Source organism: Anolis carolinensis, chromosome 2 (genome assembly GCF_035594765.1).
Source record: "Anolis carolinensis isolate JA03-04 chromosome 2, rAnoCar3.1.pri, whole genome shotgun sequence".
Classification (NCBI taxonomy): Eukaryota; Metazoa; Chordata; class Lepidosauria; order Squamata; family Dactyloidae; genus Anolis; species Anolis carolinensis.
In genome coordinates, this window is record NC_085842.1 from 128,476,715 (window position 1) to 128,495,224 (window position 18,510).

An 18,510-nucleotide genomic window follows, 5' to 3' on the forward strand; every position below is an offset into this window, starting at 1 on the left:
GTTCCAAAAAAGCTGAGGACCCTTCCACACAGCTGAATAAAATCTCACATTTTCTGCTTTGAACTGGGATATAAGGCAGTGTTGACTCAGATAACACAGTTCATAGCAGATATTGTGGAAATTTCACAGACTACCACTTGAAGAAACACAGTTACAGATAAGCAACCCATACTTAGTCTGCTTTCATATTCTGGGTTATATGACCATGTGGAAGGGCCCTGAGTGTTTTAATGGTTTTCTGTGGAGGTGCCTTCTCACCTTTCCCCTTCTGAAGAGAGTTAAGATGGTATAGTAGTCTAAATAGTAGACTCAAACTAGGAGATTTAGACTGAGTGAATTGAAATCTTTGCCAGCCCAAAAGCAACCTTAATGGCGACCTTTGATAAGGTACTTGGCCTACCCCTATTTCATAGTGTGGTTGTAAAAATGTATGGCATGAGATGTCATGTCATGATCCCTAATCACATTGGAGGGAAGGGTGGAATAGAATTGTAAAAAAAGTAGTAGTATATGCTTCCAGGTGAAGGTGAGGTTGCAAATGTCTTGTAAAGGTACTAGCCTGCAAGTGTTTCTTAGTCCCACTTGTCTGTCTGCACAGTCCCTCATTTTTCTTACCCTATTAGCACCCTGAAAGACATTTATTTATTTATTTATTTATTTATTTATTTATTTATTTATTTATTTATTTGCAGTATTTATATTCTGCCCTTCTCACACTGAAGGGGATTCAGGGCGGATCACAGTGTACATATACATGGCAAATATTCAATGCCATTAGACATACAACACACAGAGACAAAGACATAGAGACTATTTAACATATTCCAGCTTCTGGGTTCATGAGGGAATGCTCGATTCCGGTCATTCATGCAATTTTCAAAAACATCTTCATGTAGTAACCTGGAGGCAATTCTTGCTTGTCTTGCTTGAGCAAATGGCTTTAACTCAAACCCATTAGATACTTAAGCTTTGCGTCTCTCATACAGAACACCTTTGCCCTCTCCTTCATCTTGTCATGGGTTTTGCTACAACACCATGAGCTGGGGATGCAGGTGGTGATAGGTAGCAAGAACATTGGTATGCACTTATCTTCTCCTTCCTCTACATATCTTGTAGGTCCTAGGCCATCAAGTCCCAGAGCAGCTTCTTCCTGATGTAGCCCTTGTTGGAGAGCTCTCTGACACGGCTGAGCTGGGCAAGTTACTGCAGTTGGTATTGGGCTGTGCCATCAGTTGTGAGAGGAAGCAAGGTATGTGTTGCAAGTAGGTAGTACAGTCAGGGAATGTGGCCATGGAAACATAGGAAAATCTGTGCCAAGATAATGTTTCTGCGGGGAATGCTTTGGTTACTCAGGAGGTGGGGATTAGTACATATGCCCCACTACTTTTGGTGTTGGTATCCTGCTGGCAGGAACTTACTTTTGTTCTTCATTAGTTTTCAGCCTTGGTGGTATCTGTCTCATCTCGCCCGCTGGGTCCTCTTTTTGTGTTTCCTTCAATCTAGCTAAAGCTGTTTGAAGTGAAGGAGATTTTTGTGTGTGATGAAGTATCTGACATTTTGCTTCCTCCACAAAAGTCCATCCATCATCTGACTTCCGGCCCCACTCTTGGAGGCTGTGCACCCACACCTCACTCCTCATAACTGTATGAGTCAGGTGGAAGAGAAGGAGAGAGGCACTAGGAAGGAAAGAGAAGGTAGTTAGGAACTAGTCAGGTATAATGAGTGTACAACCTCATATGTTTACAGATCACATTCAACAGATCATGACCCTGGAAGAGTCTGTACAGCATGTTGTTATGACAGCAATACAGGAGGTGAGTATAGCTACAGGCAAGAAACAATTCCACTCTGGAAATAGATACTTGGCTAGCTATTGACCATTTTTGGGGTCCTGTATTGACCACTCTTCAAGTTGATGGTTTCTGCTCTCCTGTATTAACTGAAATAGTGTCCCTCTGCCATACTGGCCCTGGCCCTCACTAAGCTCCATAAGGTGTTCTTATTAGGCTTTCACCATTTCTGTATGTAGACAGAAATGAAATCCTTCCTCTTTTGTCTTGCAGTTGTTGAACAAAGACTCATCAGACACGCTGAGCTCAGAGACTTATGGGAACTTTGACAGCCAGGTACTCATGACTGAACATATATTGTGGGTGGATGGGCAGGTAGACGGATGGGTAGGTGGCATAATCCTGATGGTGCAAGTAAAGTAGACTGATGCAGACATGTACTTTTTTGTGGGGAGAGAAGAGGAATGTCAGGCGGGTAATGGCCTAAATCTGTGGAAACGCAGGCTTCTGATGACTTGGTGCCCCTTTTCCTCACTATTGATGTGTTTCGTTTTGTAGTCACGGAAGTACTACTTCCTAAGCGATGACTTAGAGGAAACAGACGACATGCGCCAACGCTGCCATGATCTAGAGCAACAGGTGGGTGCTTTGGAGAAGACGGGGGGCCCTACAGATGACAACCAATTTTGCTTGCTCTTAACTTACAAGGCAGTTCCTGATGGGCTTCTGGTGGTGGCAACAAGATGGTTCTTCAATGTTTGGCCAGTGGGAATGGCTGGGCATCTTGAGGTGTCAGCAGTGAATGATGCATTCTGGAATTTGATTGGCCAGGAAGTGTAAACATTTGACTGGACTTTCACAGGTGCCTTCACAGGGCCAGTTTTAAAATATTATTTTAAACAACATCTCCCCAAATTTTCCAGCCACTGGAGGAGTCTTAGAACTAGAGATCCAAAAAACATTTTTTCACAAGCTTTGCCTCCTGGGTTATATTCTGCACCTCTCTCAGCCAGTGTTCAGGGTTTGCAGAACCAGCCCTATCTCACACATTGATACCAAAGTGATCCCCTCATGCAGCCCCTTCCCTAATAAGTACAATTCTTTGAGAATGGTGTGGACTTGCTGGGCAGCATGGGACCAGCTGGGCTTGGCTGCATTGTTGTGTGGTGTGCAAGGACTTTCTCCATCTTGGGATATGCAAGTGTTCTCTCCTTTGCCCCTATTATTTTGAATGGAAAGCAAGCCCCATTTCGTATTCTGGGTTTGGTTCTTGCTCTTTCAGATGACCCCTTGTTTTATCTTACTAGTACTGGGAAGAAGATCCAGTTTAGCAGGTGGGCTAAACAGAAATACGCCACTGTTTACCTGTGATAGCTTTGTGATCATGCAACTAAAAGGAGGCTGAGTGGGGAGGGATCTGTGGAGGGATCTGCTGATTGCTGTCCCTTAAACCCCTCCCCCCTTTACTCCTCCAAGGTGCTAAAGTGCCCCTAGGGATGCAGCCCCTTCCAAAAAAAGGTGAGTGTCCTCACTCTGTCCCCTTCCCGCCCAGCTCTTGCCTGTGATAACAAAGCTGTTCATCAGCAGAGATGCCCCATGCCTGGTGAAGCTGACTTAACCCCCTCTGCATGCGTATGTGCAATGCTGACAACTTAACAGCTGCTTTAAAGTGCCAGAAGGATTGCTTGCATCAGGCACAGAAGTGGACATGTCTCTGGCATGAGTTACAAACACCTTCTGACTCCTGTTACTAATACTGCTATGAATACACGTTTCCTCACCTAGGCTCTCAACTATGTACAGGAATTTTTGGTCCATTTAGACAGGAAATATACTGCAGTGAGGACTGAGAGTATGGCTACCTGCATTGTAGGAGCCTAGGACTCTTGCAACAGGCAGACATCAGGGTCATAAGGACTTTGCCTCCAGAAAGGGGACACAATCTTTGGGTAGAGCCTATTGAAACTGCAGATTGGGTGAGTGGTCCTGCCTGCCAGCACTTCCCTGCAACAGTGCATACACATTTGTATAGCTCTAGTTTGGATATTCATTTTCTTCCTCAGAAGACAACTGATGAGTATGTCTCAAAATGGCTAGTTTGAGTAGCCGTTAACCTAGGATAGGAGGACATATTTGGATACTGCCATAAGTGTTGACACAAATGTCTACGTATCCTAGTTTGTTACCAACTGCATGGCTTCCTTGTTCATTAAAATCTAGTGATTTGTGGCCTGAGCACAAACTGTTATTGTGAGAAGCCATTTGTGGTTATATTCAGCAGTCTGAATAGAACGTAGAAAGCCAGGATTCTCTTCCTTTTGCTTTTAAAGCAAAGAGGTCAATGGTAAAAACTTCTGTGGTTCTGCCTTGACTTCTTGTTTTTCATTGCATTTGTAGAATGAAGTAACCCTCCCAGACTGCTGGGCTTCCAGAATACTTGGTAGGATGCCCATTGCACTTAACAGGGCCTAGGCAGAATTTGCAATAGTTAAAGCTCTGTGATCCAGCTGCCTCCTACAGTACCTGACTTTTTTTCTCTCGCCCCCTTTTCAGATCTCCATCCTGGTAGATGAGAAAAATACATTGGTGTTGGAAAACAAGACCCTCAGAGAGCAGAAAAGTGCTCTTGAATCAGATACTGCTGGGCTTACTGGCAAGAAGCTCCTTCTTCTTCAGAGTCAGATAGAGCAGCTGCAAGAAGAAAACTTTCGGTAAGACAGGTACTCGGACAGAAGGGGTCGGGGAACACACTGGGGTAGATGTCAAAGTTGGCTCCAGCATATTCGAACCAGAGGTTCAACTAACCACCTCTCTCTCCAGACTGGAAAATGGCAGAGATGATTTCCGTGTGCGCTGTGAAGACCTTGAGAGGGAGGTGCAAGAGTTGCAGCATCGTAATGAGGAGCTGACCAGCCTGGCTGAGGAAGCTCAAGCCCTCAAAGATGAGATGGATGTCTTACGGTGAGTGCATCCTGGCTATGATACTGCTTTTTGTGGCTGTATAACTTAATAGCTTAGGAAGTGCCTCGTGTTCTAAGCTAGACCTGCTATGTATCTGACTCTGCATGTGTAAATCTTAGGCTGAGGGTGTGTTGTGTACTTTGAGACTTCCTGGTAGAGAACAAGGGGACACAGGAGAAGTACAGAGGATCTCTTCCCTTTTTTCTTTTCACTTAATGCACATAAGTGACATTGACATTAGTACTGTATGTCTGGCACCTGGAACAGAGCAGGTCACTCCTCCTTGAGCCCTTGCTTCTACTAGCAAGGTAACAACTATGTTGGAATGGTGTGACTGTAGCATCAATTTAAATTAAATTAAATCTCAGCAAGTGCTAAGCTGGGACTACTAACCAAAAGTTCACATGCTGCTCTGTCCACTCAGAACCATCCTCCTCCCTGGCATCCAATGCTACATTGTTTTCTCAGTAGTTTATCTTTTTGTTAATATGCAAACAAAGAGTTAAGGAGAAGAACTGCATAAGACGAAATAATTGCCACTTGTGTGCTTCATGTGTTCCTGGGGTTTTTGCTGTCTTTACCACTGCACTTGGATTGCTAGCTCAAAGTAATTGCGTTCTGTAAGAGCTGCTACACTGAGGAAAAGACTAAGGCTTTGTACATGCCCCCATAAGTTGTATAAGAAAATAGCTTTTATGATAGAATGTAGTTTTTGGTAAATCATTCAAATTATGCTGTCTAAGGTTGTGATGAAAAAGGGACTGCAAAATTGATAACCTTTAGTTTTGTTGGAAGAGCCAGGAAAATTGTTGATTGCTTTTTCTTCTTCAGTTATTTGAATTATTTGGAATGTTCAATCATTTTTGAAAGATGGACACCTCCACTGGAATAGTTTCTGTTGTCACTCATAACCCATTTTCTAGAGATTGAAAACATTACTTTTTTAAAGTCTAAGAAGGAATTAGGAGTTGTAGTATAAATGTCTACTACTACTACTACTACTTCTCCTTCCTATTATTATTATTATTATTGTTATTATCAATCACTCCACATAGATCTGTAACTGTCTCTTGTCATATCGTTAGGATCATTTTTTACATGTTTGAGTTTTCACTCTATAAAAAACATGAATTCAAGTACCGTATACAATTTAGTTCAATTACAAATGTAAAAGGTATATTCTTTGTTGCTTTTGGGCTGAACACATAAATCTCTTGTACAGGAGTATCCAAGAGGTAGGATCACCACTGGACTCTGTTGTCCTCTCGAGCCTGTTCTGTGACAGTGATTCCTGAATGCAAAATGTGTGGCTGGGTGCCTACTTTGGCTAGAAAAATGGCAGTTAATTTCAGTTTGAGAGCTGGAGCAAAGGGCATTTGTTTTAAGAAGAATGAAGCACTTGTTTCTTATCCACTATTGTTTCAAACTTTGCTGTGCTGTGACCTTGTCTTGATGCTTTCTATATTGGATGCTTGAAAGCACCAAGTCTTGATGCTTTCTACAGTCAGTCGAAAATACTTTGCTAGGTTAAATATGGAGGAAGAATAGATGAAAGCTGAAGTTGTTTTGATATGAAAAATGCCCGAATATCTTTTGCATTCTTCTGCAACTTCTTCACTGCAGCCACTCATCAGACAGAGTTGGGCGGCTGGAGGCCATGGTGGACTCCTACAAGAAGAAGCTGGAAGATCTGGGGGACCTGCGGCGGCAAGTCCGGCTGCTTGAGGAACGAAACACCGTCTATATGCAGCGCACTTGTGAGCTGGAGGAAGAGTTGCGGCGTGCCAACGCTGTGCGTTCACAGCTGGAGGCACACAAAAGACAGGTGAAGTCAGAGGGTTCATGCTATACATGACTAAATGAAGATTAATCCAAGTGGATAAGAGCAGACAATGCACTTGCAAAAGGACAGTATTATAAGCTGATTTTAAGGTTAGAGTTAGACTAAAGCATCAGTGGACTTGTGTAACTGGTACTGCTGTTGATATGTGGATGTAACCCACAGTTTCAGTCAAAATATTATCCACTTGGCCACAGCAGAATTGGCAGTGGTATTTATGCTCTGGCCAGGCAAAATAATTGTTTTGAATAATCTTGTGGTCAGCCTCATTTTGGCCTAGAGGAGTAGCCTGTAATAAAACCAGGGTACCTATTATCAAGGAAAAGGCTACTGATAGGTGCAGAGCAGGAAGGTAGGGGCAAGGAGTAGAAAAAGGAGGATTGTGGGAGAGCCAATAAATCAAAAATACATTTAAAAAACTGTTCCTTACCTTCAGGTGCAAGAGCTTCACAGTAAGCATGAGAAGGAGTCCTTAAAGTCGGAAAAGTGGCAGTTTGAGTTCAAGAACCTCAAGGAGAAGTTTGATGCTTTGATGAAAGAAAAAGAGGTAAAATTGATTTCCTATTCAAGATGCAGGCCCTCCTTGGCTTTTGGTCTAGTAGTGTGAACAGGAAAATCTAGACAGTGTGTAAATAAAGAGATGGATTGGATTTATTTTTTGCTTGAGGCAGTGAAGTACAGAAATGGACTCCATTATGGGCTGCATCTTTACCCAGGGATGTGTCAGGGCCATTGTGCCTATTTGGGATTCAAGTCCAGCTTACAAGATTTTTCATCTGTTGCCTTCAATCAGTGATCACAGATAAGCCTAGGAAATTTCTGCACAGAACTGAGCTCTGCTTTGCTGCTTGGCATCCAGATGTCCTGAGGCTTACTCAAGAGTAGACATTCATAGAAATTAGCTATACATTTTATGCTTGGGCCGAAAATGTCTTGCCTGACTACATTGTTTTAGTCTTGTCCCCATGCCCTTAGTTCTACATGATATTAGAAAGTGGTCCTATAATCTCTAATTTAGAATCTAGACCCTATGATGAAAAAGATTTCCCACCCTTGTGTTAAGAACTTTCTAAGCGTGTGTAGAAGAGGTGGGGTTCTAGACATAATGACTGGATTTTTTGCTGCAGAGGCTGATAGAAGAACGAGATGTCCTTCGGGAGGCTAATGAAGAACTGCGATGTGCTCAGGTGCAGCAGAAGTTCCTTCACCAAGCAGGTAAGCTGAGAAAAACTTTTCCATTTTTGCTGTGGAAGGCTTTGATGGACTTTGGGTGTGGGGAGGAAGAGCACATTCCAGAGAAACCCAAGTAACACTTGAGGAGCCACAGGAAAAGCAGGAAATGTATTATTCACCAGAGGAGGTCAGGGCCACCTCAGTAGTGGTACCTTAACGACAGGGTGCCATCTTCCACAAAGGGTAGCTATCCTGTTTTCTGAATGCTTAAATGTCAAATTTAGACACACTTCTTGGTTCACTTTTCTGGCTTATTTGAGTGCTATGCTATCTTTGTGATATCCTAGTTATGATAGCTAATTTTGCCATTTTATTGTCAATTTATTATGCTGGTTAGCTGCATGAGATGTTCCATTTGTAAGCATGCAATATTTGTATTTTTATAAATACTTTTTTTGTATTCATTTTCTCCAGCTATGGGCAGAAATCTTGAGAGCTTTAATCCTTTGTTGGGAGAGCTGTAAGATGAGGATTTCAAGAGTTCTAACTTATTATAGTGTGATCTTATCTCCAAAAAGGCTTTGCTTATAGCTATTGGCCCCCTAAATGGTTTAAACTAAAACTTTTCTTTTGGAAATAACAGTTGAGATTTTGGGAAACTGAAGGTCAGAGCTGTATATATTTATGTTCTTCCTTTATAATTGAATGGTCTGAATTAATTTATAAATAAGCCACTGCATTAGCTGATGCTTTGCTCACAGGCTATTAATGTAAAATGGGTTATCTTTCCCAGTCTGCGTTCCTGCCTTGCCTAGATTCTTCCTCTTGGCATGATGAAAACAACTAGCCTTAACCACAAGCCATAAAACTTAATATAGCACAAGCCATAAAACTTCATGTAAATTGCTTCAATTTTAGATAGAAGCTGCCCAGTCCTGCCTTGGATGTATGACTTGAAAAGCATTAGTAATTGCTTCTTAGAGGGTTGCACTTCTAACAACACAGTATTTGAGGACCATGGGCACTCGCCCTTCCCGCCTGTAATAATATTGCCACCTTTGAGCAAGAAGGCTGGGAAAAAACAGTAATCTCCTGTTCTCTCACCTCCCCATTGTAGATACCATGTTAGAAGAAATTCCTTCTCCTGTGGATAACTTAGCAGCTGAGATCATGCCAGCAGAACTCAAGTAACGTTTCATTTATTGGGCATTCTGTACTATAAGTGGGAAGGCAAAGCTTTGTAGCACCTAGCCTGGATCAATGGCCTACTGTCTTTCATGTTTATATTGGTCTGCATTCATCAGTGAAGGGCTTAAATTAACATGCCCAAAAGATTCAAACTAGAAGGGCTACAAAGTGATAAGGGTTCCAACTGATTCCTAATGTTTCCAATACATATTCAGGCAGCTGTTCCAGGTTTTCCTCCTCTGATCCTATAGACAGAAAAATGGTCTGTCCCAAGATGCCTTTGGCTTGTTTCCTACGCATGTAATCACAGACTTCCCTTACTTCTTGCCAGTAAGACACGGTCTTCTCCCTAGTCAAGTTCAGAAGTGTATGTTCCATATAATTGCTGTTTTGAGAAGGTTACGCAGCATGTTAAAGCGCTGAGCTGCTGAACTTGCAAACCAAAAGGTTGGAGGTTCGAATCTGGGGAGTGGAGTGAGCGCCCGCTGTTAGCCCCAGCTTCTGCCAACCTAGCAGTTCGAAAACATGCAAATGTAAGTAGATCGATAGGTATCGCTCTGGCAGGAAGGTAACGGCACTCCATGCAGTCATGCCAGTCACATGACCTTGGAGGTGTCTATGGACAACGACAGCTCTTCAGCTTAGAAATGAAGATGAGCAACAACCCCCAGAGTCAGACACGACTGGACTTAACGTCAGGGAAAACCTTTACCTTTACCTTACTCTAAAGGAGATACCATATATCCAAATATACATTGGCCTGTTTCCATGGGAGTGTGATCTCAATGCAAATAGCTAGTTTCTAGAGTCTAAGAACTAATTCTGCCTTTTAAGTTCAGCTTTGAGGGAGAGTAAGGTTGATCATGCACTCCACAGAAACACCATCTGCCCTGATCCATAGCATCAAATAATATTGCTTTACCTTTGCCTTTCCTGACAATCTGCTTCTTGTTTCCAGGGAGACTATTGTGAGACTGCAGCATGAGAACAAGATGTTATGTGCACAGGAACAGTCATATCGTGAGCAACAGGCAGAGTTACAGGAGTTGCTGGAGGAATCGAACCGCACCAAAAGCCAGTTAGAGGCACAGCAAAGGTATGCAGCTGAAATTGAGGGTTTACCCTATCAGTTGCTCTATGTGATCATTGAGATTAAAAGACCTGATCTTTCTGTTCTAATGTCTGGAAAGGAAAGGGAGTGGAATCAGAAGCAAAAATGCCAGATAGTTACATTGGCATAACATTGAGATTAATCAGTTGGGCACTTCTTGCCCAAAAATGTTTTCATTTCTGCTTAACACTAATGGGCCAGCTCTAGAATCCTTGTTCATAGAGTGAAATTGTGTTCATATCTTTAGGTTGACCATAAGCTCACTTTAATCTAATACCAACTTAAAAGGAAATATGTTAGTGAATTTTCTTCTAGCCTCTCTTTTTCTAATTAGAGATGGGTCAGTCCAATCCACCTGATTGGATTGACCTCAGGAGTGAGTAAAGGCTTTTTAACACACAAAATGAGAACCAAAATTGGCCTGTTTTGAAGAACATTTGAATTCAGTATCATAACTCCCTACATGGAACAAAATTATTGACACTTGAATGTATTAGACTCCAAATGGCATCTCCCCAGTTGTGGAGTCATTTGCAGCTTGCGCTTGTGTTTGTGCTTGCAATTTCTCACTATCTAGGGATACTTTGGGCTTTTTTTTAATCTAAAGAAATTCACCAGAGTTCCAGTAAACCTACTGCTGCTTTGAGTTTTGTGTGAACAGAAAAAGCTCTGCAGGTGCTTGGCAGCTAACAATTGTTGAGACTTGGAAGCCCCTGCTGTATTTGAATGTATACGTGTTTTTCATCCTCAGAGAAAGGCAGAGAGCTCCTTGTGTCTGGGATGCAGGGTTAAGACTGAAAATTGGGTTTTTGAACATCTTGTTGGCGATTTTGAAGTCTTCAACTTCGCACTGTGACTCATTGAAGGTTAAATGCAAACTCCACAAACTTGGCTAGCATCTCTTAATTTTAATAGCCATTTCTTCTTTGGATCTCTAGGTTGACAGTGCGATGATAATGTATAGTAATGATTGTTTAGGGGTTCATTTCATGCTTCACATCACACATAACCTTTACACACCTTGTGTTTCCACCTGCATATCAATAACGCAAATTCCCCATTTGGTCCCTGTGAAATCACACATATGGTATTTTCTGCACCTACGCAAACAGTGCCATATGTGCAAATTTTACAAGTGACCACTCGGAGAAACAGGTAAGCAACCATTACTTCCTTCTCTGGCAAACAAGGCTAATTCCCTACTTTCTTAGAATTAAGCACTGTTGAATGAAATGGAAGACACTTCTGAATAGACATGTATAAGATTATTTTATTTGTTGTGTAATCTACTCATATTTTATTGCTAGATATAATTATATTTGCAACATGGGAGTGAGAGTGGCTAGGTGTCAGTGGGTGGGAGTGTCTCTTCTTTATTTAAACGATTTGATCTCTTTATCTAGGCTGAGCCAGCAACAGATCTCTGAGCTCAAAGCTCAAGTGGAAGAGCTCCAGCGGGCCCTCCAGGAGCAAGGAAGCAAGGCAGAAGACGTGAGTCTCCCTAAAAATGAACTTTAGGAGGTCTTCCACTGGGTTTGGGGGCAGGTGTCAAAGGAAACTTTTTAATAGACGCGAGTAACACCTCCTCTGTCTTAAAGCTGACCTCTATATAAAGAGACAGTAACAGGATTTGTTACACATCTTCCAGTTGTACAGTGGAGGCTTAATGAGAAAAACCCAGTCCATGCTTGCATGTTTGATATTTCTGCGTTGCACCCATTTCACTCAGGATTGTGTGTTCTAAGAAGCTGTTAGTTTCTGGCTCAAATCAAAAGAGCAGAGTGAAGTAAATCATGTGTACTACTTTACAAAATGCTTATAAAGTCGATGATAAATATTCTTTAAGATAACGAAACTATAGTGGCAAATAGCTCAGAAAACACAAATTGGGGAGCTGCTGAGCACCACTTTTGTGCAACCATGTTGTTTGACTAGTGTATTATTTGTCCAGAGTCTGTATGTAGTGTGGTTTTGGTGAAGACTCTAGTACCTTCTTCTCCAGTGGCTTGCTCTGAAATTCTCCATGGTCCCCTGACATCTTGTCTCCTACTCCCTCCTTGTCTCACTTTGCTAACAGCCATCTCTCTCTCCCCTTTGACTTGCTGCTGTCCTATCCAGGCCATTGTAAGTACCTTCACATTCTGTGTCACTTTGTCCATCAACCCTACTCTGTTACAAACTCACTGTTGGTCTCTTTTCTCTTCGTTTGTTATATCTAGTACAGGCAGTCCCCAAGTTATGAACAAGATAGGATCGTAGGTTTGTTCTTAAGTTGAATTTGTTTGTAAGTCAGCTTTGAATGGCATAGGGAAGGGTATCACCCTGTGGTGTTTGTTTTTCTGTCTGTGGTCCTGTTCAGAAGATTTCACCTTACTTTCTGTCCCTTGGATTTTGAAAAAAAATAGATTACTGTAGAAACAAGGATTGGTGAGAAAGCTTCAGTGGAGACACCTTTTCCCCATGATAACTCTTCCAGGAGTAAATTTCCCTTCCGATGGGTAGATTTCTCTCATTTCCTGTTGTCTCATCCTTGTTCTTAACTGTGAGTCATTTGTAAGTCAGATGTTTGTAACTCGGGGACTGCCTGTACATCAAGGAAGGTTGGCCACTCTGCGTCCCCAGGAACATATCTGAAATACAAAGGCTCCAGTAAATTTTCACTCTAAAAGGCATGCTTTAGATTGCCTGATTATCTCATTGCTCCTTAGATGTCAAGGCGAGAATGGTCTTGGAACATGGGAAAAGATTTCATCTTTTGCTAGAAGTGGGGTTTGAAAGGGCAAGGGAATATTAACTGCTGTAGACCTGCCATTTTTATTTTCATGGCTACAACCTCATTCTCTGACATAGGCTTTTGCTGTCGACTGCCTCATAAGTTTGGTTCACATACGTTCTGACAATTGCCTTCTGCAGTGGCAATACATTTTGGATCCTACCCAAGGATTCTGCATATACAGGTTCAACCAATTGTGATTTGATTTATATATACACACACATATACACGCACGCACACCCAAGAGCCCCCTGTAGAACAGTGGGTTAAATCGCTGAGCTGCTGAACTTGCTGACCAAAAGGTTGGCGGTTCGAATCCGGGGAGTGGGGTGAGCTCCCGCTGTTAGCCCCAGCTTCTGCCAACCCAGCAGTTCGAAAACATACAAATGTAAGGAGAACAGTAGGTACCACTTCTGCGGGAAGGTAACGGCACTCCATGCAGTCATGTCAGCCACATGACCTTGGAGGCATCTACGGACAACGTCGGTTCTTCGGCTTAGAAATGGAGATGAGCACCACCCCCAGAGTTGGACACAACTAGACATAATGTTAAGGGAAAACTTTACCTTTACTATATAATACCCTAATAGCCAGCATTAATTTTGCTGTTTTATATAAAGGGATACCATTATATATCATGTGACTTGAGGATCCATGGATGTAGGTATCCATGGAGGACCCTGGAACAAAACCTCAGTTGATACTAGGGGCTCACTGTATAAATAATCATACATGTAGAATAGAATGGAATTACTTCATTCTATCAAATTATTTCTCAGACCCTCAGATTTAAGTTTCCCATAAGGAAATCTACAGAAACCCATCATGATAATTGTGTATCATCTCAAGCATTGGAAGTAGCATGCTTCTCAGTACCTGTTATTAAAAAACATGGATTGGGGGGGGGGGGGGTTGAGGTTGAGGATGCTGTTGTGATTATGTCCTGGGCATGCATTTTTTCATAGGCAACTGGTTGCATACTACATGAGTTGAATGCTAGACTTAGGGTAGACCTTTGGTCTGATCCAGCTTGGCTCTTAAATCCTTAGCTGAGGAATCCAAATGTGACTCAAATTTTGAATTCCAAATCGCCATAACGTCCACTTGGATCACTGCATGCTCGTAGCTGCTTGACACAACTTGGTTGCAGATTTTTAGACCCTTTCTGTGTATTTGGCCTGAATAATAATAATAATAATTTATTCTTGTACCCCGCCCCATCTCCCCAAAGGGACTCGGGGCGGCTCACATGGGGCCTTTCCCAACATCACAATATAAAATCAAAACAAAAACACAAATTTACAACAATAAATCAACAATATCGGTAAAACAATCGAAAAGGACAATCTTACAAGATAAAATGTTAAAACAGGTATATCAAACACAAGTCTGGGCCGAAAGGTGAATGTGTCATATCTGAACAGAGTGCTGGCATGCTCTCGTGACCAAGCAACACATAGTGGATTGTTGCTTTCTACCTTAACTAATGGATTAATAAGCAGCATAAGCTGGTTAACACAGCAGAGGAGTTAAATAAACACTAAGCAGGCATTTTTCTTTTTTCAGTCCTCTCTGCTGAAAAAGAAGTTGGAGGAACACCTGTAAGTAATTCTGTCCAATATCTGGGGCATAGTTGGAATGTGGCTGCTGCAAACCAAAAATTCAAGAGGAGTGTCTTTGTCATACTGAACAAAAACATCATCTTTTGTGCATTCTAGCTGTGATATTTCAGCAGCATCTGTTTTTTTGTATATCAGTTCTAGGGCTTTTCCCCCTTGCCCTTTGAGTCCAGCATTTAATCAAACCAGCAGAAAAAAAGACTGGTCTCCACATACTTACTAATGGTCTGAATTTATTCTTTTAAAAGTCCAATGAGATTTGCCTTGTCTGTAAACCAATTGGCCTTCTTCATGGTCTATATTGAAAATAATATATAAATATTAACTTTATTAAAGGACAAAGTAGGAATACTTTATTGTAAATGTACTAGTTTAGTGTAAGATTACATACCTACTACTAATTAAATCAATATCAGAAATTTCAAGACTTACAAACATGCTCTCAGTTAGCTGGACTAAAAAGAAGTGAAAGAATATGGTCTCAATTGTATGTATGTATGTATGTATGATACATTTCAGCAGATGGTAAGAAATAAACAAGGGCCTAGACCCAGAATATGCTGTACCGGTAACCAGTTTCAAGAATATCTGATGCAATCTGTCTGAAGAATAGCAATTTTTAGGGGGTTTTAGGGGGCCTTGCAATAAGTAAGGGAAATCTACATCTTCATTGAGATTGACAAGGTCAAGGATTTCACCTTTAAAACCTTTTCCACTTATTTTCTCATCAGAACCTTTTCATCACCTGAGATCTGACGCAGGGTGTTTAGCTCCTCAAAATCACTAACTCAAGGGAGCAACCATTTCTCTGTTCCTTAAATTAGAGAGGTTTCCCTATTTGTTTTCTTAGCGGCCTTGTTTTACTCCCCACACACACTTTTTTACACTTGCTCTGAATGGCATATATTTAAAAACTGCTATTACAAATGCTGAAGTGGGCAAAGATGTATCTCTGTTGAGCATTATGATTTATAAAATCAGTCATTTTAGTCATGTAGGTGCAATATATGCAATGCCCATAGAGGTTGTGTCCTGTGGGTCCAGTTGCATCTTTTACAGTATTTTATTGGTGTTTGTTTAGCTCCCTGAAATGAGTATTTACCACAATATGTGGTAAATACAATTTACCACAATATGTCTGATGTTTCTTGGGTTTTTTTAAATGGAGATCTGTGATTTTTCCTTATACTGTGGAAAGTTTTTCTGTTGTAAATCAATGTTTTTGATGAAGTCCTGTATATTTTGTACAGTGTGATTGAATGTAACACAGCAGTGGAGCCAGTTGGTCTGTGCTGTTTTTGTAACAATTCTGAATGGGATGTAACAGCTGCCTTAGCAAATCCCTTGGATATCGTATCTGCTGAATCCGCTGGTTCACAACACATGCTTTTCAGTATCTGTTCTTGTTCTTTGTTCAAGCCAGCTATATGCCTCACTCCCATTTTATTTCATTCTCTGGCCAGAGAGAAATTGCACGAGGCCCATGCAGAGCTTCAAAAGAAGAAGGAGTGCCTTGATGAGCTGGAGCCCAAAATAGACAGTACCAGTAAGTAGTTAGACGCCTGGTCCCTTGCTTTACACTCCCACTACCTGGTCTTTCCTGTCCACCTACTGAAAGGAGGTTGGCCTGGTCCTAAATGGGATTCTAGGCTGAGCTACCTATATAAATCCAGAAATTTTCTCGATTCTGTGAATGAATAGTCTCATTTCCACCTCACTCCCTTTCTCACCCATCCAAATTTGGGATTTTGTGCAACTAGCATTCCTGTATTTTTCAATAGCTGCCAAGAAAATTGATGAATTGCAGCAGTCTTTGAAGAAGAAGGATGAAGACATGAGAGCCATGGAGGAACGATACAAGCGCTATATGGACAAGGCCTGCACTGTAAGCAGATTCTTTTATGTTGCATTGTGTTGTTGGATGTATTTGCAAGTTTGTTTAATAAAGCGGGGGTCCCCTCCTGAGCTCAATGTGATTCAGTCAGGAATTATGTGTTCTGGTAATTATTGAAATTGTCTATGATTTTAAACAGGTCATCAAAAAGCTAGATCCCAAGCAACAGCCTCATGTCGTTCCTTTGGAGATCCAGGCTTTGAAAAACCAGTTGCAGGAGAAAGATAAGAAAATAAGTCACCTTGAGGTGAGGTTCTCTGTTAAGGGCAGGGATGTGACAGCTCTTGCACTTTGAGGGTCTTCTTGGGTGAAGCCTGACACGAGGGTATTGCTTCAATGGCTAGGATGTCTGATAAATCGGGTCCCTGGCCTTGTAATAAGTCAAAGTAATTACTGTGTTTTATGTGGCCTGGCTGTGGATCATATAATGTTCTTATCTTTTCATGGTACACTGAGACCACATGAGTTACTATGGAATGTGATAAGCAATGGCCAGAGTTGAGAGCTGGTTCTCCAAGTTTTCAAAATTAACATGGGTATACAGTGTAACCCTATTTAATCCCATATGGACACCTTGGCCAACCATGCAGAGGTTCTTACTTTCTAAATCATTAAATTATTTCACCCTGTCAGCCTTTAGAAAACAGTTAAAAACCTGGCTTTTCCAGTATGCCTTCGAATAATTAGTCCCCTTGTCAGACCCCTCCTAAAGGAAAATCACTTTATTTTGCACTTTATTCTGCACCCTTATTGGAAAAAACTTGACCTCCACCCCTCCCCTAATTCTCCTAGAGAACACTTCAGCACTTTGTCCAGTCACTTTACTAAATGGTCTTACAACTACATATCTTTGTACTTCTGTCTTGACCACACACACCCCCCCCACACACACACACATTTTATTCATTAGTGGTGGTCTCTGCCTTATATCATTTTACCATTCTATTTTATTATTGTGTTATATTGTATTATTGTTTTTAATCTGTTTTACTTTATCTGTTTTCTTGGTGGTGTTTATATATGCTTTTAATTTTGTTCATGTTTTGTTCTTTGGGCCCCATGTTAGCCACCCTGAGTCCCTTTGAGGAGATGGAGGTGGGATAGAAAAATAAAGTATTATTATTAAAGTATAATGATCGTCTTAATTTGCTTTCTAAATTGTCCTCTTTGCAGCCTGTTCAGCTTAGGTCTATTGTTGACAGTGTTGTTTTCACTTGGGATTATCTACTTTACGGGGCAAGTGCAGCTTGTAGTCTTTGTGAATCACCCCCACCCAACTTTCTGGGCCCTTACTTAGCCATGGAAACCCACTGCAAGTCACATTCCCTCATTGCTGTACTCAATTGGAAAAATACATAATAAAATAAAACATTTCATAATTCTTCTGTTTAAATCTTCTCTCTTTTTTAGTAGATCTGATTTTCTTTTTGGTAATAAAGTGATTTTTCTGTTATTGCTTTGTCATTGCTTTAGTCCGATTTTGAGAAGACGAAATCTCAACAGGAGCAGGAAGAAAAGCTGATCATTACTGCCTGGTATAATATGGTGAGTTGAAATTTGGCTTGAAATCAGTGGAGGGAAAGCGGACAAACTACTCACTAACAACAGAATTCAGGCTACGGAGATGTATTAGCAATCTGTTTTGGACAGATGAACAGCCTTGCAGATCTTCAGTATGTAAAAATTTAAACATGCTAAAAAAAATCACTCTTCTTGAGTACCTGATTCTAGCTGTGGTGGTTGACATATATTTTCAAACATAAGGTATCCAGGGGTTTGGGCCTATAGTTTATATCCAACATGATCAGTGGTAAGGAATTGTGGACACTGGAGCCCAAACCTTCTGGAGAGCCAAAGGTCTCTCTTTCTCAGAGTGAGACATCAGAGGTTGCTTTGCAGGACTCTGACTGCTGAAAAACCAGGGCTTGTATCAACTGCCCTTTCCGGCAAAACAAGCACATATTCCCTTTATATATTTGCAACATAGTCTTATCTGTTGTATCACACACTGCTCTATGTAGCACCAAATAGTGCAGAGGACCAAATATTGGTTTCACTTTTTCCCCTTTGGGATCTGGAGGCAATAAGCATTTGAGTGGTTTAAAGCTCAAGAAAGACATTTATTGGAGAAACAGGTATCATAGTAGAATCATAGAAAAGA

General features: G+C 41.3%; 1 protein-coding gene across 1 annotated transcript in view; it reads left to right on the top strand.

The window, feature by feature from the left end:
• hook2 (hook microtubule tethering protein 2) overlaps positions 1 to 18,510 on the top strand; it is a 35,994-nt gene that overhangs the window by 15,426 nt on the left and 2,058 nt on the right. The window contains exons 5-21 of the mRNA XM_003225212.3: positions 1,117 to 1,249; positions 1,747 to 1,814; positions 2,064 to 2,126; positions 2,349 to 2,429; positions 4,344 to 4,501; positions 4,611 to 4,751; positions 6,375 to 6,576; positions 7,028 to 7,138; positions 7,719 to 7,806; positions 8,882 to 8,951; positions 9,911 to 10,048; positions 11,467 to 11,554; positions 14,403 to 14,437; positions 15,919 to 16,001; positions 16,237 to 16,340; positions 16,489 to 16,596; positions 17,823 to 17,894. Of these exons, the coding sequence (XP_003225260.2) occupies positions 1,117 to 1,249; positions 1,747 to 1,814; positions 2,064 to 2,126; positions 2,349 to 2,429; positions 4,344 to 4,501; positions 4,611 to 4,751; positions 6,375 to 6,576; positions 7,028 to 7,138; positions 7,719 to 7,806; positions 8,882 to 8,951; positions 9,911 to 10,048; positions 11,467 to 11,554; positions 14,403 to 14,437; positions 15,919 to 16,001; positions 16,237 to 16,340; positions 16,489 to 16,596; positions 17,823 to 17,894 (1,743 nt within the window). The remainder of the gene's footprint in view (positions 1 to 1,116; positions 1,250 to 1,746; positions 1,815 to 2,063; positions 2,127 to 2,348; positions 2,430 to 4,343; positions 4,502 to 4,610; positions 4,752 to 6,374; positions 6,577 to 7,027; positions 7,139 to 7,718; positions 7,807 to 8,881; positions 8,952 to 9,910; positions 10,049 to 11,466; positions 11,555 to 14,402; positions 14,438 to 15,918; positions 16,002 to 16,236; positions 16,341 to 16,488; positions 16,597 to 17,822; positions 17,895 to 18,510) is intronic.